This window comes from Anneissia japonica, unplaced genomic scaffold (genome assembly GCF_011630105.1).
Source record: "Anneissia japonica isolate Jap-2015-1 unplaced genomic scaffold, ASM1163010v1 scaffold287726_len2788222_cov184, whole genome shotgun sequence".
NCBI classification, from domain to species: Eukaryota; Metazoa; Echinodermata; class Crinoidea; order Comatulida; family Comatulidae; genus Anneissia; species Anneissia japonica.
In genome coordinates this window covers 2,582,229-2,604,190 of record NW_022705125.1, presented here as the reverse complement: position 1 = coordinate 2,604,190, position 21,962 = coordinate 2,582,229, and the positions used below count along the sequence as shown (strand labels likewise).

General features: G+C 33.2%; 3 protein-coding genes across 4 annotated transcripts in view; 1 reads left to right on the top strand and 2 right to left on the bottom strand.

The window, feature by feature from the left end:
- The window catches only part of LOC117105210 (voltage-gated hydrogen channel 1-like), a 14,924-nt gene extending 6,832 nt beyond the window's left edge, over positions 1-8,092 (bottom strand). The window contains exon 1 of one of the 2 annotated variants that reach the window (XM_033246280.1): positions 7,873-8,092. In XM_033246280.1, coding sequence (XP_033102171.1) covers positions 7,873-7,945 — 73 coding nt within the window. In that variant the 5' untranslated portion in view covers positions 7,946-8,092. Of the gene's footprint in view, positions 1-1,073; positions 1,327-7,872 lie in introns of those variants that run through there. The other variant, XM_033246281.1, reaches the window with a different exon arrangement.
- Positions 8,093-8,206: 114 nt separating this feature from the next.
- LOC117105212 (PRKR-interacting protein 1 homolog) lies at positions 8,207-14,875 on the top strand. Its single transcript, XM_033246285.1, has 6 exons — positions 8,207-8,400; positions 9,642-9,720; positions 9,991-10,091; positions 10,860-10,945; positions 11,164-11,222; positions 11,468-14,875. Exons 1-6 carry the CDS (start codon positions 8,287-8,289, stop codon positions 11,542-11,544), a joined length of 516 nt encoding a protein of 171 aa, XP_033102176.1. The 5' UTR covers positions 8,207-8,286; the 3' UTR covers positions 11,545-14,875.
- Positions 14,876-17,068: 2,193 nt separating this feature from the next.
- The window catches only part of LOC117105211 (serine/threonine-protein phosphatase PP1-gamma catalytic subunit B), a 12,752-nt gene continuing 7,858 nt past the window's right edge, over positions 17,069-21,962 (bottom strand). Inside the window, exons 4-5 of the mRNA XM_033246282.1 lie at positions 20,575-20,679; positions 17,069-17,364 (exon numbers count right to left, since the gene is read on the bottom strand). Coding sequence (XP_033102173.1) covers positions 17,084-17,364; positions 20,575-20,679 — 386 coding nt within the window. The 3' untranslated portion in view covers positions 17,069-17,083. The remainder of the gene's footprint in view (positions 17,365-20,574; positions 20,680-21,962) is intronic.

The following is a 21,962-nucleotide window of genomic DNA, read 5'->3' as shown; positions in this document are numbered from 1 at the left end:
ATATATATTAAATATTATGTTTATAATGATATGCAATTCAAATAAAATAAATACATATTTACATAATTTGAAATATAATAATTCATATTATAATATAAGTAACATTTGCTCATTTTGTATGTCACTTTAAATCTTAAATAGTACTATATTTTTCTTTACCATACTGTTTCTGTATGCTTATATATGGAGACCTGCCTATCAGTTTTAGGTATTAAGTTTTTTTTCCTGTGTTTCTTTTTCTAATCTTACTGTGTTTAAAGATGTTCGCTGTGTAGCTTGTATTTGCTTTTTTGAAGAAACAGCATTTATCATATTTAAATTATCTTTGTTTTTGTTCTTCTCAGTTATCATGTTTACAAACCTATTGTTGTTGTTTTTGTTATATTAAATCTAATGATTTTTGTTTTCATCATCATCATCATCATCATCCCGTTTGCCTCATGGGTGTCGGGTCGTGTCATTATTGTCCTCCCATCTGGTGCGATCCATTACTGCTTCTAGGTCCACCATCTTCCATCTTCTCTGATGCGGTCCATCCATCTCTTTCTGGGTCGCCCTCTGCTCCCATTTTCTACTCTTTCTGCTGCCCATCTTATCATATCAACCTCTTCCTGTCTCATTACATGATCCGTATGATTATGTTAATTTTAATTAAGTTTCTATTCTTAACAAAGTTAAAAATTACTGGACCATTTGGGACAGAAGTACATTTTTATTGAAAATGTATCCAGTCAAAAGAAAGAATAAATAAATACAGTATGTAGTCCAAAAAAAGTTTGATGAACTGGTAATTGCTCTTCTCAATCTATGTATGAGGTATATAAAACAAATATTGACTGCTCTAGATTTGGGGAACGGTGAAATATAGCCCCTCTGTGATGTGGAGACTGTAGCCTATCTTAGGCCTAAGATAGGCTACGGTCTGCACCTCTGGGCAGTAGATTTCACCATTCCCGGCCACATGAGCAGTCAATATTTGTATAATATTAGGCATCAAATCATTAAATTATAATTAAATTATAAAAGACATGGATACACAAATTAATTAACTCCTATGACAAGCTACACCTTACCTTTTTTTAATCAACACAGGTAACTTAATCCATGGACAACAAGTGTTCCTTTTGGGTTACAAATTCAGGGTTCATTCCTGATGCTACTGTATGACCATTTGGACTTTGTAACTCTATTTATGTATATAGGGGTCAAACAAAACACTTTATCTGATGTTTGCTGCAAAACTGGATACTGTATAACACTAAATTTACCCTTCTTACTGAATATCTCATCTCACCTATCCTCTTGTTTGATGGAGGTATAACATGATCATAACATGGAGGAATAATGGTGTTGTATACTTTTTATAGATAAGCTGATTAGTATAAGTAGTATAATCGCCTATTATCACAGGATAGCTACAGGTAGGCAGGTGTTTTCTGTCTGGTACCTCCCAGCAGATCAGCCTGCCATCGGAGGATATTTTAGGTTTAATATCTACTTTTAAATTTGTACCACACTTTGAAATTCAGTACCATATTCTTGTGACCCATGCCCAAATAATAACAATAAAGAAGTTTTTTTCTTGTTTCTTATTATTTAATTATCTATTTGTTGCAAAAACTAACAGCTATGAAATCTATTTTAATTTTTAATAGACACAACAAAATTTCATACTGTATATCTGCCAACTTTGTTGGTGTCTGATACGAGACAAAAACAATTGTATAGCTCCCTCCATGTAAAAATCATGACTAAATCATCCTCTATGTTTTTTTTTAAATCGTAGTGGTGTTTGTCTACAGCCATCAGTCGGTACAGCTCCATTAAAAGAAATTTATATGCATTTTAATGACGAATTCACATTTTTATGAATTTTAAAGTATAATTGGCCTATACATTTTATCTTTTAAGAATTTTTTATGTCACGTGAGATGTTAAAATTGGATGTTGATGCAAGAAATTTTTTTGAGATGGCCTCTGTCTACTATGATAAAAGTGTACCATAATATAGCAATGAAGTTAGTTTATAGCTGATAATACCAGTACTTTTTACAAAGATGAATTGTTAATCTATTAATTACTCCACAATGAGAAATTCATTACTGTATTGGCTACGTTCAGGCTTGGAGATAAGTCAGGCTTACATAAAGCCCGGCTTAACTTTGCTGGGTGTTCAGACTAGCTGGATTAGCCGGGCACAAGAATTTGCATATTAATGAACTGTAACGTGGAAACAAGTTTCAAAACATTGCGCGCGAAACGTATGCTTGCTCACAGCACACGTAATTGAATGCTGATTAGTAATTTTTTACCCGAAATCGAAATCAGCGATTAAACACGGTGGCATGCCAGGCCTAATTACTATACTACAGGAACACAGTCCGGCTTGAGATAAGCCACCTAGTTCAGACTGGCAGGTGGATAAACCCGGCTCAACTCACTGGTCTGAACGTATCCATATTCTTTATTGAAAAATTTAGATTTTAATATTTTAACTTCACAACAACTCATTCACAAGTCTCTAATTTACTGTATTGACTTTTTGTAATTTTGGATAATTTGGAATAATATGGAATGCCATTGGTGCCAAAATATAATAATTTTCACTGATTAAGACAAAATTAGGGACTGGAACCACGTCTATCACAAGAAATGCATTCTAGGTTATTACAATTGTGTTTCAAATTTCAAACATTTTGTCAACAACAAAACAAAGGTAACAGCAAGAATTTTCATTTTTGAACTTCACTTGGCTGTACTGGCTATACATTATTGATGAAAACAGAATCTAGTGACAGTTTAACTAGTATACTGTATGAGAAGTTAACTATACAGTTTAATCATTTACAGAATTCCTATATTTAGATGTGTTGCAAGCAAAACATATACAGTACAATTCAAATACAGTATGTGACCAGCTCTTGCAGGACCCACAATTTCTAGGAAAAATTCAAAATAAACTTTTTAGTATTTTAAAATTCTGTATGAATTCTCCTTTAAAATAATGTTTATTTAATGGAAATTGGTTGAGTATTAGCAAAGTTATGAATATTTAATTCATTGGATATGTGTAGTTTTGAAAAACAGCTTCTAAAATCATTAGTTTAATATTAGGATTTATATTTAAAAAAAATTTTAATATGATTTTCAGTTAAATTTAGTGATTAATAATATTTTGTAGAATGTTCTTCAATATTCTTCTTTTAAACATTTCTTTATAAATTGCAAAAACCTAAAATCATTCAAAATTCTGATTCGTTGGTCGTTATAAATTGCGATAAATGTAGCATTTTGCTGGAGCTGGTCACATATACTAAATACAAAATTAGTATAACAAGTTGATATTATATTTCTTGGTATACTGTGCAAGATATTTCTAAAATTATTGAGCAATAAATTATTTCCCCTTTAATTTGGCAACTTGATAGCACAGTACGGTCTACTCTGATAATGGAATGAGGATGTACACTATAAGTATGAGCGATTACATGCAAAGTTATGAATATTTAATTCATTGGATATGTGTAGTTTTGAAAAACAGCTTCTAAAATCATTAGTTTAATATTAGGATTTATATTTAAAAAAAAATTTTAATATGATTTTCAGTTAGATTTAGTGATTAATAATATTTTGTAGAATGTTCTTCAATATTCTTCTTTTAAACATTTCTTTATAAATTGCAAAAACCTGAAATCATTCAAAATTCTGATTCGTTGGTCGTTATAAATTGCGATAAATGTAGCATTTTGCTGGAGCTGGTCACATATACTAAATACAAAATTAGTATATCAAGTTGATATTATATTTCTTGGTATACTGTGCAAGATATTTCTAAAATTATTGAGCAATAAATTATTTCCCCTTTAATTTGGCAACTTGATAGCACAGTACAGTCTACTCTGATAATGGAATGAGGATATACACTATAAGTATGAGCGATTAATCCACACGATTAAGGAAATAATATATTCTGCTTGGGGTGACTAAACAGTTTTAAACACAATAGACTATTGTTCAATAGTAGAATAGGCCTATAAATTAAAATGGAGAACAGGACCATACGGAAATTCTACAGTCACACAATCATGCAGACTGATTATGCTCATAGTGAGTTCTTGGACTGCAAAGTGCAACGTGCAGAACAGATTCACCATTAAAAATAGACTACAGGAAAATTGACATGGATCTACAACAGGATTTAGTGTGATAAACTTCGACAGGAATAATAATAATAATAATAATAATAATAATAATAATAATAATAATAATAATATTAATAATAATAATAATAATACTAACTGTAATATAGAAATTTATATAGCGTCTTTTGCCAAAGGATGCAAGGCACTTAGATAATGTGAACTAGGAACTCGATCAATGATTTTCTTCTCCCCTAAGAGTCGCTTTGTGTCTGTGCTACCCGGAAACACAGTACCAGCAACTCTCGTCATCCACCACAGGGGCTGTCTGTCGCCTACCAGGAAGGGTTTGAAAACAATTTTGTTTAATATGCTCTACATCCATGGTATTCAGACTGTTTGATATGGTGACCCTATATTTCAGCATACACTAGCTAACATTTCGACCCACCATTTGTTTAACTAATTTTTTCTTGAAAATTTTTTCTATGGAGATAGTTTATACTTTGATTAAAATGCTTAACTGGTTAAGTTGTCAGTCACAGTATAATTATACAAAGTCGGAGGATCTTATCAAAATCCGTAATTATGTTGTGACTACAGTTTGTATAACAAGGCATTAGGTGTTTGATTCAACGACTGGGTAATAATAATGCAAAGAGCACAGAGGCATTCTTGGCATTTGCCTACTTTCATGTGTCGGACACCAAAGTTAATACTGTTATTGTCGCTAAAATGCACGACTCAAATAAATGTGATTAACAAAAACAATCTTGGAGCACTAAATATTCTATAAACTTCCAGCAACCATACAATATATTTTGGCAACCCTACTTTAAGTTCTGACCCATTTGCATATCTGGGCTCTAGATCTATAGACACTGTATCGTGTACCAAGTGGAATTTACCAATGAAATATTTGTAATTATCTAATTAATATGTATTAGGTACTGTAGAGTAAAATCAATTAATCAATTTATAAGGCATATTATATAATTTCCTTTAGTGCATTGATAAGAAATATAAATAAGGGCCAAAGCAGAGGAAGCATAAAAGAAAGTTGTATGTCTATGAGTAAGAATAACTTCTGATACTTCCGGGAAACATCCTGCTTATACTGTAGATATATGATAGGCACATACTGTAGGCCAAGCATTGCAAATAGCAAATGCAGACCAATAATTTGACACCTCTATTTAAAATAATTGCTCTGGTCATAATTATTTTCAAGATTGAAGTGTACACAGCATATAGCCATTAATTTACAAATGCAAATAAAACAAGTTCATTTTGGCGTGAACGTGTAACGACCTGGCATAGCAGTGGAGATTTTTAACCATCAATTTAATCCACTTCTAGACAGTTTAACTTATTGCGTATACATTTTTGTAATAAGAAGATATTATTTGCGTTTTCGGTTTTGAGTTTTTACTGTTTGAATGAACATTTAAACTTGTTGTTACGCTAGCCTAGCGTACCCGTAAGCCTAACTACGCTGATCTACATGACAGACCTTGCCGGATCCCACACCGGATAAATCACTCGTGGTGAGTTAATTATCAGGCAAGCAGCGTGCTCTGATATGACCCGAAAGTACAGTACAATTCCTGTACTACGTAATATGTAAACCACTTTCGGAAAAATTAGCAACAACACAGTGAGTGAGTTTTGACATGTCTTGATTTGTCTGTTAATATATTAAAAATTTCAAGTTACAATTACAACTACATTTTATTATTAAGTGATGATAAGATTTATTATAATTGTAACAATGTATTTGTCTCTGGCCACGTTTAATGTTCGTGGTTTTAAACACACTATTGATCAAGATTGTAAAACATATAGAAGTGACATAATTGTATTACAAGAAACCAAAGTATGTGAACAGTATGGCTTTGTTTTTCTACATGTCAAAAAATTGATAATTTGTTTTGAACAATGTCAATCCAGGCATAGAGGGATTGGTTTTTTAATACATAGTAGAATTTCAGAATACATTGAAACTTGGAATATAATTGCAATGACATTGCCTATCTAAATATTATTTTGCCAAGTCATAACAATGATTATGTTAAATGCAGAATTGTTAACGCATACAGTCCCACTGCGGTGAAGGCAAAACCAATCCCAGTTTGATCTAGAAAAAGTTTGTAGAATACCTGCTAACTGGGAATTGTTTGTCTTAGGCGATTTCAATGCTGTACTTGTAAAAGTAAATAATACTGGTCTTGATAACATATCTGAATACATTGGTTTATATGGTCATGGATTCATTAATGATAGTGGTCAAATATTGAAACAAAGTTTATGATGAATAATAGTCCTTTTGCTTGCAATACTGCATTTAAACATAAGATTCGCCATGTAACAACACATACTATGTATGTTAAAAACTGGGCTGCTGGTAAACAAACAGATGAAACTAAGCCATACTATCGTCAAATTGATTATATATTGTGTAAAACTCATTTCAAATGTAGTTTTAGGCTGCATTATCATTACAAAAAATAGCAAGTTTGCGGACCAGATAATATTGCAACAGAATTTAATAAATATGCAAGTGATGAGTTTTATGTTTTTTATGCTAGCATTATTAATCAACGTTTTGAAAGAAATATACATTTACAGAGCTTAACCGAAGGAATTATTACACCTCTACAGAAACCAGGAAAACCAAAAGGTCCCTGTTTGAGACCACATACATAGATTAATGCTATTTGCGAAGTAATGTCATTAATTGTTTATAAACATATTGAAGAGACCGTCAATAATTATACTGGACCTTTTCAAAGTGCTTACAAGAGAGGTGGAAGCTGTGCTGATATAGTATGGGCACAAAGAATATTAATGTCAGTAGTCATGGAAAAGAATTGGCAATTTTATAAGATGGGTCTTGACATGACATCTACATTCGATACTATTAGACGAGACACTGTTCTACGATTATTAAAGGATGCTGGATGCGCAGATGATGAAATACGTCCTTGTTAGATTTTTGTTATCAAATACAATAATTGCAAGTTAGAGTTGGGGGAAAACTATCTAATAAGTTTGAATCCGTTTTGGGTTTGTCTCAAAGTGACTGTTGTCAAGATTTTTCTATACAATTACATTTGTCGGAGCTTTGTACAATTTGAGAGCTGTAACTGTGTTTCGACCACATCCACCAATTGACATGAAATGTTTACCCCTTGAGTTTTCGTATGCAGATGACATTGATTTCCTCTCTGAACTCTTATAGTAAAATCCATCATCATCGATCTAATTAAAAAAATTCAGTTAAACTAGCAATTTCATATTATATTTATATTAAATCTTTCTAACATGGGCTATATAAAAATCAGATTTTTCTTTAAATATCAAGTTTTGCTGGGAATGGCGCATTAAGTTTATTTTAGTTCAAAATTCTCATGCAGTACAGAAACTTTTAGTGGTGCGAAAACCAGGACCCTGCCATGGCCTGAGACTGACAAGCAAAATCCCAAGACTACATACAGTAAGTAAATCTATCTAAATATTAAAAGCAAACAACAATACAGAATATTATTAAACACATCTCAAAATATACGACTAGTTAATGATTAAATAAAAAGCGCAGGCCTGCCTAGGCCTAGGTGGGTCTACAACGATCTGTTGTTTATTTTTTTATAAGAGGAATGGTAAACCACACAAAGACCTAATTCCATGCATGCATGCATGCATCGGAGGAGGGTTACCTTGTCCTTACACTTACCCTTGACTTCGCCACTCTTTTTCGTTTCCTGGAACGGTGTGTCATCGTTAGTTGAATCTATCTTCGTGTCCATGATGTAAAATATAATGATATGACACGTGCTATGGAAAATTTAAACAATTCCGCATATTGCAACTACTACAAACCAGCATTTGGCAGCAACAATCTGCCACATTCACAAAAGTAAACATTCAACTTTTTTATCAACTAATAGTGTAAACATAGGGGGCGTACTATACGGTGTACAGAGTACAGAACTGTGTTGAGTCTGTAAAACTACGCGGTCTAGCACGATGTTCAACTGTAGATTCATATTCGCTTTTCTATTTTTACTTACACCATCAAATCGCCAAATTTCATTCTCGGACGGACGGATGTTGTTTTGATGTTGTTTTCGCGTGCACGCATTTTAAAATGACAGAGGAAGAAAAGAAGCAACATGTGAAATCTAAAGATGAACCGATATTTGTTCCAAAGTCTGCTAGTGATAGACAACGACTACATGTCGAAAGGTTGATGAAAAATCCGGTAATGATCAGAAAAACAGGCATCGCATTGCTAGGCTATAAATAAATAACAACACAGCCCTAACTCAAGTCCCAGCACAACAGACATGACTGCGTAGCTAGAAAGTAGATGCTAGCTAGGGCGGGAGTGCTAGTGCTAGGCCTAGCCTAGAGCATGGGTGCTCGATAATCAATTGTTAATGTATACAGTAGTTAGCTTAGTTAATTCCATCCAGGAAATATACTTTCCTCCATGGTCATTCATACTCTAGTGTAAAGACATTGTAAAATGCCACAGTAAACAACCGGAAAGCAGTGGGGGTGCCAGCATCTGTAATCGGGGGGTGGGGGGGGGGGGGGGGGGGGGGGGGGGGGTGTGAAATATGCTAGAGTGGCCAGAGGTGGACGTGGTCGGGCATTGTTCAAAATGTCTTAAAAGGCGAAGCCCCCAAAAAATGTAACGATATAGGGGTTTTAGAGGCTTATTCGATTTTATAGGTAGATAGTCTATTAATATGCAGAAAATACCTAACATATTCCCCCGATGGTTTTCTTCTTTTTGTGAAAGAAGACTAGGCCTACAGCTATATAAAAAAAAGTGATTCTTGATCAACTTAAGTTGACGAAAGTACCTGTATATAAACAATTCTGTATTAATATTTTTATTATAGCCAGACACCTCATCGATGATTTTAAATGACTACTTTTTAATATATAACATTTTCATAGCAAAACTCAAATAATTTTACCTTTGTAACTGGTTTCTTTGTTGCCCATTTTAATTATAACTGATTCTCCTACTTTTTTACAGTTTTATTTTTATGTATAATGATTTTGTAACCTATCTTTAGCAGTTTAAATTATGTTACTTGATGTGTATAGCTTTTTAGTGTTTTAATATTTTTATATAATAGTGTCTACTTTTTAAGAAGTTTTGTATTTTGTTTGTTGTTAGGCTATGAGCAGCCCTTGATGACAACTCTTCTTGCATTTTGGCAAACCTGCCCTTTTGTTCTTAAATTTGGCAAAATAAATGATACGATATGATATACTGTATACTTTGACTACCAGCAAACTAGATCTACCTTGCAACAACTGCCAAAATTGATCAAAATTGTTTTGTAATTTAGCAGTACAAAATTGGTTACCCACAGTCACACAGCATTTTCACTCTTTTTTTGTCTTTACCAAATAATATAATAATTGCTGCTTATGTATCCAAAGAATATTATGTTAAATATTTGTCTTTTGTTTTTTTTTAAGGAAAAACCAGTATTTATACCAGAAGTCAGAAAACAATGGAAACCTCGAGAACCCCCTGAATTTGTTCGTGATGTAATGGGTTAGTTAAAAAATTGAAATTTCAAACTTGTAAATTCATGTTGAAATCATTTTCAAGCAAGCAGTCTAAGTGATAATTATTTTTTTTAATAAGTAACACATTTGATTAGAACAATTCAAATTATGTTTGTTAAGTGTATTTCTGACAGTGTTTCAACATAAATGAATGTTCAAATCAAATAATCTTTGAAAAGAGATGATTTTATTCTATGTTATCAATAATTAATGAAGATCATTTTAAATGTGTGATGCATTGGTTGTTTGTTCTCAGGCTCGAGTGCTGGTGCTGGAAGTGGAGAATTTCACGTCTATCGTGGCTACAGACGAAGGGAGCAAGTCAGGCAAGATTTTATCGATGGCCAAAATGAAAAGGCGAGTTTCTACTTTAATCCCTATGCTTTGCAACAAATTAAAATGCTCACAAATGGTTTACAAATAATGAATGTTCATGAGCGCAATGGGAAGAATATTTTTACTAGGTGGAGCCGAATTGAAAGGAACAGTCAATCTTTCAACTCATGAAAATATTCTTTCCATTTCGCGATTAATCTATTACATTAAAGATTGTATAGGTTGAAGTTATGTCATTTCCTAGGCACCGTGCAAGTGGCAAAAACAGATGGGAAGAAAATGCACGGATGGAAATTTATTTACATGATGAGTGGCAAAATGGGGTAAATAACCAATGTCACGTGATACCAAATCCACCAATCAAATGACAGGGATCCATTTTCTGTTATAAATGTAGATGCTCACAAGGAAAGTGGCTACTGCAATTGCCTCATTTTTGGTAGTTTTGAGATGCACACTGGTGGAATAAAATCATGCATTTAGATCACAATATTATGTATTGGCAATCACAAATAACTTTCTTTGGATCGGTAAACTTTTTTTTTTTTTGACGACCTCATTGTGGTGTCAGATGATGGGGGTCCATGCTTGACTGACAAGTGTGCCACCACTGGGACTACTAGGAATGGTGGACTTACCTTGAATCTATTTGTTTTCCCCTTTCCTGTTCAATGTGTAGGTGATTCTAGAGTTACTGATATTACGGCAGCTCTGATGTACTTAAGTGTCTCATTTTTACTCAGCAACATCACTCCACAGCCTCATAATCAGTTATTTTATTTTTCATAGGATGAAAAAGAAGCCGAGTTTCAAAAGAAATTACAAGAAAATGAAAAACAAGCTGAAGAGAGAACTGCTAAAAAACGAGCTAAACGGTAATTGATTCTCGATAATATCAACCAATGGGAGTAATGTAATATTTACATATTTTGAAATCCCGGTTTTAGTATGATGCATCACATACTACTGTTATTGTTGTTATTACTGTTATTGTTGTTAGTATACATTATCAATTTTATTCAAAATTTATAGGTCAAGAAAAAGAATATAATTTCTGTTTATGTCTTAATAAATGACTAATTCACATTTATAGGAATAAGAAGAAACTTAACGCAAAACTGAAGAAGCAAAAACTTGAGGAAAGTACTAAAGGTAAGTTTATTGAAATATTAGTAAGACATGTGTTTATATTTTACGAGATATGTCCATTATTATGGAAAATAATAGCTAAGAAAACCATAAAGTCTTTCCCTCTCATTATGGAATCCTGGCCGAGGCCTTGGGTGAACCATGGTTTAGACCCTCTGTCGTACTTGTCGGTCAATTTCTAGAGGCACTACTGGTGTGAATATAAAGGAATAAGAATTAATTAATTTTTTTTTCACCTACCACAACAGAAGATGATGAAGAGGAGGAGGAGGAGGAGGAAGAGAATACTGGAGAAGAAACGTGTTTTGTGATTGGTGGAAGGTAACTGACAACAGCACCTTCAAAAGGTGCTCAGGGAGTGGTTTAAAGATGGACAGTGGATAAGCAGGCTACTTTTAATGAACATTGTTGGACCAAAGATTTATCATTTGCTGGTAATAGAACCGTGCATTGGTTCAAAAGGCATTGATCCTCTTGCAACAGCCAGGTCTTCCTCATCAGTAGCAGTGAATCGTAAGCTCCCACAAAAACGACAGTGCAAACGTATGCAAGCGCATGTTTGGGCGACAACCACATATTTCTGGCTCTCTACTGATTTGTCAAGTTGGAATATATGAAATACTGTATATTCTCGCATACAAGACAAGGATTAAAATAGAAAAATACGATCGGAAAACAGGGGGTCGTCTAAAATTTTTAAACCATGTTCGTCTTACATGCGGATCGTCGCAAATTTACTACTGTCAAATGAAGCTACTAACTATTCGTATGAATGAAAGCAATTTTAAATGATGCGGAGAAATAAGATTTTGATGAACATTTAAAAGCCCATAAAAATGGTATTCTTTGAAAGATTAGCCATACATTTGGCTCTGTTTTTTAGTTAGCCAGCTAGATTCAGTATTAAGACCAAAAGAGAGCAGCAGAAAGTTAAAATTCTGACCATGAAACAAGGGGGTCATCTTATACGTTATAAGGGGGTTATGCAAAAGTCTTCTCAAACATGTTGGTTGTATTTTTTTGTGACAATATATATATACGGTACAGCTACATTAATATTCTTGGACAAGCAGTGTTCCAAAATACTGCGTATAGAATGTGTATCATAAACATTGGGGGAATTCATCTGCTTTGTTTACAGTACTGTACAGTATAATAAAAAATATACTATAAAACTAGCAATGAATTCAGTGTTTTTTGGTTGTCACAGTGTGAAGGAAATAAATGGATTTGATCCCCATATGATATTTGGCTATTTCAACCTGGTACTTATGGATTTAATAGGACACAAGCAATGAAGATATGGTCCAACAATATACCATAGTCGATGAAATCCCAGGTATTCAGTGATACAAATGCTGCTGTGATGTCAGAGCATTGTTGAAATTCCCAAATATCAAAGGAAAACAAGTTCCTAGTACAAGTTGCTATACACAGTACAATGTACAGTATGCACAACCAGATATTTCGCTTGTGTTACAATTAAAGACTTCCTGATCAAACCAAATAACGTACATTTTTCATCATTATATATTATTAAGTGTAGAGTGCACACAGTGGCGGATCCAGAAAAATTTAAAATAGGCAATGGCCCATGGCGGGATTTTATGTCTATGTCACCTTATTATGACCAGAAATGGCACACGCAAGACTTTAAATTTCTAAAGCAAATTTTTTTTTTCCCTCCCTAATTTTTTAATTTTAAAAATAGGGCTCTCACCTCTGAATGCCCTTCTGGTATAGAAACATTGCATGAAATTTTTCTGTGCCAACAGTTGTGTTCATAGTAACAGCTTGGCAAGTAGACTTGCACCAAATCTCTAATCAACAAGAAAACGAGGCTTACTTTGGTCAATAATGAGAAATTTAAGCTGGATTGAATCCAATGCTACTTGGTCAGGAACAGCCGGCCCAGGGCCACATAAATTTTTCAAAAATTGTAAAAAAGTGAAGAAAAAAGAAAATTACTGTATATTTAAATGCAAGTTTGAGAGTGCCATTTCTGGCCATTTAAAGCTGCCATAATCAAATTAGTAGGGCTGAGGTGCCCCTTCTCTATTTTGAAGTCTTGGATCTGCCTTCTGTAATAAACCTAGAAGCGCTAGCCTCTTGCATAATTGAACTCATCATATCTTGTAGCATAACTAGCTATAAGAGCAAACTTATTATATAGTTGGTTTAAAAGGCAATGAAAATCAGCATTAAGGCTGACTAGGTGTCTAATGATGTGGGTATCTAATGAAGAAAAATATATAGAATGACAGGCACATATATTAATGTGTGATTAAATAAATCAGCAAATGAAAGCACTGTACAATGCAACAGAGGCAAGACTTTTTGGATACCTTCTACAGCAAAAACTTCTAATTTACCGAAATAGTGTTGTCAAAGGCATCAAGGCAGAGAAAATTCAAATACGGTACATTTATGTTTATTCGTCAATAAAATTTTGAGTGTGCAAAGTAAAAAATAAGACACTTGCTCAAGATCAAATTGCACAATAAAGAATGCGATGTTATTATGTTGAACACAGCATGGTATGAATCGGGTTGATAAATGGTTTAAATTTATATAAAGGATGAAAAAGATCCCTTGTTTTAGGCATAATCTTCTTAAAGGAAATTACTGACCAAAAGTAAATTTTTATTTTTATTTGAAATCATTATTAGCAGACGGTGGGTTTGCGAAACAATGTATCAAAAAGTCTTGTCTATTGTAAAAGAAAAGATGTTGGCAATATTATACTAATACAAAGCTTATTTTATTCACTACCAAACAGGACATATTGTACAACACAGGATAATTCTTCTAAGAACATTGGAATTTGTACAAGTTACAATGATTTCTTTATCTTTCACTACTACCCACGTCCTCTCCAGCTAAAGGACTGGCTGTAAACATTTAAAGATAAATTATTTAAAATAAAATGTTCACAATGATTTAACTAAGTCATAATAAGACCACTGCTGTACATATCACAAGTTAGCATTTTTGTCCATGGCTACGTCATGGCTGTATAGAATATGGATGCTGTAACCACTCAGGAAATTTAAAATTTCTATGAACACGCCCGATACATTCAACCAACAGTCTCGTCAATGAAGCTCAAATACTGTACATCTCGCTTTCTCACACATTTAACTATATACTTAAGAGTTTTGACTTCACAATTTGACGACACAGATTATAATGTGCTTGGGACAAACCTCCCAACCTTAAACTCCCCAGAAACTTAATAGCAGGTTAGGTATTGGTGGAATAATTAATCACATTTATATTTCATTTATATGAAATACAAATACAATATTCAGTAACCTCAAATGTAAGAGAACAAAATTTTGGCAAGATCATTCCCCATTTGATGTTAAAATCGCATATTATTCGGTACATATTTCCACTATTTCTAAAACCACATAGTAAAGAGCACTGGATTTCATACAACATTACTATGGGTAGTCCAACCAGACAGGGTCCAGAAAGTGAGCCACACGAGAATTAACAGTTAAGGGGACGGGTGATGCAAATATGTTGCTAACATACAGATAATCTAGTTCATTTAGAATAATATATGCAACCAATAAATATTAATTTTACATTAATATCACTTCAGTCTATGGAGAGGTGTTGCCATGTACACCAACAAATCAATTGAACAATCCAATCAACACATTAATTAAAAACGGTGAAATCGGATATTAGATTTACCCCAACCATTCACCTGACGTAAAAAAGAATTTATAAATTAATAAATACAATAAATCAATAGCCTGTCACATATTTTGTCACAAACTTATATATTTTTATAAGTGTACACAATTGGATACTAAAAATCAAGGTCAGTCATTTCGTGTAGTAGGCAAGTTTATCTGAATAATTTTTAGAATCCAAAAAACTATTAGTCTTTTTCACAACAGTTAAAAAACAACCTTGTTTGAGTTCTTCACCACTGAAATTAAAGTTGATGACAGATCTTTTCATATACCACTTGAAGTCTGTCTAATGTTCAAATCATTAAAGATAGGACGAGTAAAAACTAATGTACTACAGATATAAAATTGGGAATTTTTCAGATTAACTCCTTTCGTTGATTTTGTTTTTTAATCAAATAAAAGGAGAATCAGCTGTCAACTTTTATAAGAATAAGAGTTCTATGTTTAGTTGAATGAAGTTTTTGAAAAATACAGAAACACATTTTTCCATTTTGCCAGACTGAACGTCGTCACAATCGAGGGAATGCAAAATGTTACTGGTGATTAGTTTGGAAACATGATGCACTGATGTCTCTTGTAAAATATTGAATTCACTGGACTAAACTTGGTGATGAATCCGGTTTGAAATGCAGAATCATTTCTTTGCATTCTTCTGGTTGGCTTTTCCTCTTGGTGGCGTCACAGGCCTGCCTGCATTGTAACCACCATACGGAAACTTCTTTTTGTCAGCTGGTTTTAAAATCTGAAAAAAGAAAATAATGCGGGACTGAGTAAAACATACTTTAATCAAAATAACAATTGGAAAAAAATAGACACAAAATATTAGAAAACACCAAGTACTTGTTAATCAATTATTTTACCCTACATCAGCGGATAAACTTTATAAAGCAATTTAGCTTGCTTCTTGTTTATCCTGTTGTAATTTTTTTTTGTATTATTGTTTTATGAAGTAAATGTAATGAAAAAAATTAATTTCCTAAGTTTTTGCACAATTACAATCTTATTTAAAGTATGTCTAAGGATCTTGATTTGGTGTAAAAATAACAAAATACCACAAAAATCGTAAGTATCTCGCAGTCAATGGACAACTACTAGGGATACTGCATATTATGTTATATATGTTTGCTGTCTCGACTTTATTGGCACATTTATAATTTACCTTGTTTACTGATCAATTTCAATCATCATTTAAATTCTCAGGTAGTTTTTATTGGCTTGGACTATATTCATTCTTGACAATGTTCTACAATGAAATGTAGAATCAACTGTGGCCTCACTGTATTTTTTTTTATGTAAATCCATCATAAAAATATATTATACTCACTTCTTTATTACTAGTTTTTAATTTTTTTAAAAATGATATCCCTACAGAAGGTATTGAAGTAGAAGTCAAAATAATCAACAGATCCACTGGCTTAAAAACGACCGACCATAAGAAGCAAATAATGAGGGATAAAAATCACCAGGAGCATCAAATTCCAAGAGGTTTATAGCTATATGAATGCTAGTGGACATTGCCAAATGCCAAAAGGCAAAGTTTATTTCTGCAGATAATAATGTATGTAGGCAATTACCAAGCTTACTAATACTATACAAGATGGCAAATATAGTAAGTTTAATGACACCTGGTGGAACATCTCTAACCAAATAAACAGGAAATCTAACCTATAAAATAGAAATGTTATTCTTGATAACTGGTGAAGGAGGTAGTGAAAATAAATAGAAGGCAGCACGAACTATGATATTAGTGATAGCTAGTCTACATTTTGGCAGTATGAAAATTAAATATGGTGGTGTATGATTAAGCTTTGGAGAAGAGATGGGTTATATGTTTGTTATTTTCAGGTTTTTGGCTTGTGAGATGTTGAGGGTGCAAAAAAGTATGTTGATTACCAAATCATAGGGAGTTGAACCTGCACAGGTTTGGAGTGCCCACTCCTCCTCACAGCTTATTCTGTTTACACTACATATACATGTACCGAATACACCTTAGGTATAGAGAGACTAACACAGATAAAGTGTCTTGTTTAAGGACAAAAACGACCTCCACAGCTAGAGTTTTGAATCCCCGACCATGAGGTTGACACTCTGAGCCTCAACTGCTATGCTAAACGTATCCACAATCACAGGATTCCCACCTTCATTCAAATATAACTAATTGATTACTAAGTAATACAGTACTAGTAAGACAAAATATATGTTCATCCTTACCTGATGTGCCCTGCATATCAAGTCCAAATCATGCTTATTTAAGAATTTCGCAACAATCTCGCTTCCAAAGGTGAAGGATACTCCACGATCATTTTCACCCCAGCCTACAGTTTCCTTGTCAGGGTCAGACCATAGCAGATCACACAATAACCCCTGATCCGGTACATCTGTCGGCCTCATGATTCTTCGAATTTGTTCCATTGATTGCAAGTCTGGCGAGAGTCCTGTGAAAGAAATATGTAACAGTTATAAAACAAATTACAATTAGGCTGTTTTCTTCTTAATCTGAATATTAATTGTAAATGTTTGAATACTTTTAAAATAAACCTTAAGCTACAGTATTACTATAAAAGCCAGAAAGAACAACAACTAAAACTGGATAGGAAAATTTATGACAGATGATGGCAATTAATCAAAGAGCTACTTCTGCCTGCTGTGCATTCCATTCTTGAACATGCCTCTTGGTGGATAATCTTTAGAGTACTGGGTTCCAACCCTGCAAACTGGCATTACTGTCACAATCATAGGTTTAGCTAGAAAAAATAAATACAGTACAGCCCACAATTACTGCAATGTTCCCCACGCAAGCCATGTGTGATAACTTCATTTTAGTTGTGTGATAGGATCTACCACCACATGTAGAACGTGGCCTGATAAACAATTATACCACAAGATGTGTTGAACTTCAGTGAACAGTTGTCAATTAGAGTAAAGAATTCAAACGTTTATCTAAGATATTATCGAGCAAAATACACTGTGTAGTATTTTACTTTAATTGTACATTATTAGTAAGTTTGATCTCAAGATTGTCAGTCCTACCAAATATTGGCCTAGACTAGGGCCTTGATCGACTTGCTCATCATCAGGCCCTACTCACCCACGGACTCAGTCGTAAAAGTTTATTACCTTGTTGATGTTACTTATCCACAGGTATCCATATGTCCTTATACTAAACACTACACAAATGCAATGTTAATTTTCCTACATGTTGGAAGAAAATTAGTAGGCCTAGCCTAGAGAAGGAGGCTTATCCTAGACCTACAACTACAGGCTACAGCAGCAGTAGAGTCGAAAAGATGTGCATGGGAACATCAGAAAATAATTGGCTTTCGGCCAAAAGGTCATTAGTATTATAGTTATAGTATTATATATAAAATAATTGAACGAATAGGAACCAAATTCAATTATTTATTGATAAAACGTTGAAAATTCATTCCACCGTTGTTCCTTCCAGTCTCAAACCCATTCAGCTGTATTGAGTGCGTGAGCTGAGAGAAGCACATGTTCTGCCTTCTTAAACAATAATTGGCATTCACATTGTCATTGAGATAGAGTAAAATTATGATCATAACGATATTAATACAGTATATTATATATAAAATAATTAAACGAATAGGATCCGTATTCAATTATTTATTGATAAAACGTTGAAAATTCATCCCACCGTTGTTCCTTCCAGTCTCAAACCTATTCAGCCATATCAAGAGCGAGAGCTGAGAGAAGCACATATTCTGCCTTCAAAAACAGACCGCATTACAGCAGTATATCAGTTAAGAAATTATTACACCATGCCCGATCGGAAATAGCGACATAGTGTAGAACGAAAAAAAAAAAAAAAAGAAGATGTATTTTAGCAAAGTATTTTAAACTTTCAAATGATTTTAAGCGGTCACCAAAATGACTGAAAGCAATTGGTTATTTTTTCACCAATCCAAAATAGTTTTCACCCATGATGATCGGTTAGTGTGAGCCCTGTAAGGGTCACCAGACGGGCGATACCCAAGACAGTTATTATCGCCCAACACCAAAAAAGGTTGCACTGGCGACCGCTAATTTTCAGCCCTGTGTGTGATGTCATCATGACCATATATTTAGCATATTCCATGTTTTTGTCAAATAAAATGTGATTAGTCTGTACAGGTCTATAATTGGCAATTTTACTTCGTGTTGGATGTGACCAAGATGATGTTCCATCTGCACCTTTGTGTAATCAAATCCTATTGTATGAATAATTTTCCTGAACCTGATATCACCATGCTAAAACAGGCATCATATTGGATTACACCATTTTTACCAAGCAGATCAATCCTTCGTCTTCATTAGCGTACTGTATTTCGAAACTAGTGTCATTCCATACACTCTAATATCTTTTTAAAAATTAAATTCTATCAACCATCCAATATGTTTAGAATGCAAGATGCATTTTTCCTATCAAATAACTAACAACATGAGTTTGCAAAATTAATGTTAACCATTAAGGCTCAACATATTCTAGATGTTAGTTTTTTAGAAGGTCATAGCTACGCTATCATACTTTAATATTGCAAATTTTCATTGCTAAAGTTGCTGGAAATCCTACTAAATACTTTCTCATTGTTTGTATTATCAGATTGGGAAAATATGCACACTATGAATGTGTAATTTTTTTTTAACAGGCAACATGATTGGTTGTGAATTTAGTCATAACACATTTTTTGTAGTAAACATAAGAGATTTTGTTTCTTATCTGTTAGTATAACTTGAAGCTTATGTATTCCTCTAAAGTTACTGGACATTGTTTCTAAGCACAATATTTTCTGAAGACCAAACATATGTAGGCCTATCTAATTTGCAATGACGACACATTCCATTCTAAATATAGATATTTTAATCTTTGTTATAAATTAAGAATTTCATAGTATTTCAATAAATCCTACATCAGGATATAAAAGGTCATTCTAGGTATCATCCATATTTGACTATAGTTATTTGTTTTGATTTAGTTTTTTTTTTTTTATTCATTTATGTTTATCTAATATCGAATAAATCAAATCAAACATTTTGGCAAAATTTACCAATCAGATAGCCACACCTTATAAACAGTAGGCAACATGGGGAAACATATTCGCCCACACATTAATACACTGAAACTGAAGAGTGGATAAGACCAGTTCTACCACAACCTGGAATGAGTCATATCAATTACTGTTTCATAGCGATGACCTTGGCCTTATTCACACACACATACACAATCAGCAACAGTCCTGGCCATTTACAGTACTACCAGAGCCCTTGGCATGAAATTGTGTTGTCTATTGGTATAGAAGCACACAACATTGGCAGCCATACCAAAAACAAATGCAAGGCTAGATACAGTACCTAAGCTAATTACAGTACAATATTTTCAGGATGTCTACTTTCCGCAAACATACATTTTTTTAATTTTTATTTTGTCTGATCGAAAATTATGTATTTAAAGAGTTATCAAAGTACTTCCGCAACCTGCCAAGAATAGCAGGACTAAAGAATATTTAGGGCTCAGACAAAATACCAATGAAAACAATGACTAAGACTTTCACTTTTAAAAATGATAGCATTGCTAATGTAAAAAGCAATTTAACATTATGTCCACTTGACTGGTTCCTTATAAACAAGTTAACCTGAGGTTGACTCACCTCCGTGACAGCAGAAAATCTTCTCATCTATGATGGCTGCTATAGGCAAACAATTGAAGCAGTCTGTAAATGTTTTCCATAACTTGATGTTATATCTTCTTTTACCTGTACAAAAATCAAGGCAAACATACATTAAAAATTAATACCTTTTGTAACTGTACCAGATTACTTTTCTTAAAATTGTGCATGACCACAAAATGTTGAAGCCAGTTTTACAACATATCAATTGTTCCTGTCTAAAGGCATGCTTTTAAAAGATTTAAAGCCAATTAAACATCTTAATGGATACATAAAAATTAATAAAAACAAAGAAATAAATTATCTTATAAAAGAAATAAGTCATCATATATAAATGAAAGGATCATTTTTTTTTTAAAGAATACTAAGTGGTAACTAAAAGCTGTTTCTTTCACCACTGAAAAAAGAAGCAATTTATTCTAGATTAGAAGAAAAGATCAACCAATTGCAGTGTAAAAATGTATACAGAATCTGAATTCACTGGCCATTACTTCTACTGTATTGCAGTTATTATTGATGACACCATTTACCTTTTTCAGAAAACACATATCAAGCTGAAATGTCAATGACACCAAACTAGCAGTACATTTCATATCAGCATTAGCCAGAATATGTAATGCATCTGAAAATACATTATATGGCCTTAGACGGCATATTATCACTGTTATTCCAAGCTACGCAAGCTGTGCATTACAGTATATTATAAATTTCTTTCTTAAAAATTTGTAATTCCAGAGTTGCCAGTCTAACTAGAGGTATAATTTGCTTAATTTGGTAGAGTTACATGTAATATTTAGGACTAGATTACATATTACTTTTTTTAGTTTGTCTTAATTATTTAGATTTCATTAATTTGGTCATGTGAGAATGAGCAACAACATGAGCTGTCCAAAGGTGATGTTAATTAAAGCCAATGGTGGTATAATGTATAATTTGGCCATAATTCTTATTAGTATACTTCGCATTAATTGTTTGTCTCTCATTAGGCCTAGAAATTAATTTGTTATGATTCCGCCTATCAAAGTTGTCTCGATTAAATGCCTCCAGCACCAAATGTTATCTGTATACAGTACAGTCATGAAATATTGCACTTTTACCTGCATGCAGGCTTCGTAGATACATCGTAGCCTGATATAAACAATCTAACCTGCGCGCAGGCTTCGTAGCCTGATATAAACAATCTAAGCAAGGCTACGCGAAGCGAACCTACGAAGCAAAAGCATGTTGTTTATTTGTATGTGCAGAAAGACTGCTGCATCTTACTGGAATAAACAATGTATTGTTTGATAACTTGTGAATGGCAAACACGAGTTTAGACCGTTAATTTAAAGTATGGAACTGTTTTTCAATAAGAAAAACGTACACTTGAC

Excerpts from the sequence above, each read along its gene's own strand:
- LOC117105212 (XM_033246285.1), top strand. The coding sequence starts at position 8,287 with ATGACAGAGGAAGAAAAGAAGCAACATGTGAAATCTAAAGATGAACCG. Across the intron at positions 10,092-10,859 it reads TCGATGGCCAAAATGAAAAG|GATGAAAAAGAAGCCGAGTT; the intron begins GCGAGTTTCTAC and ends TATTTTTCATAG. Across the intron at positions 11,223-11,467 it reads ACTTGAGGAAAGTACTAAAG|AAGATGATGAAGAGGAGGAG; the intron begins GTAAGTTTATTG and ends CTACCACAACAG.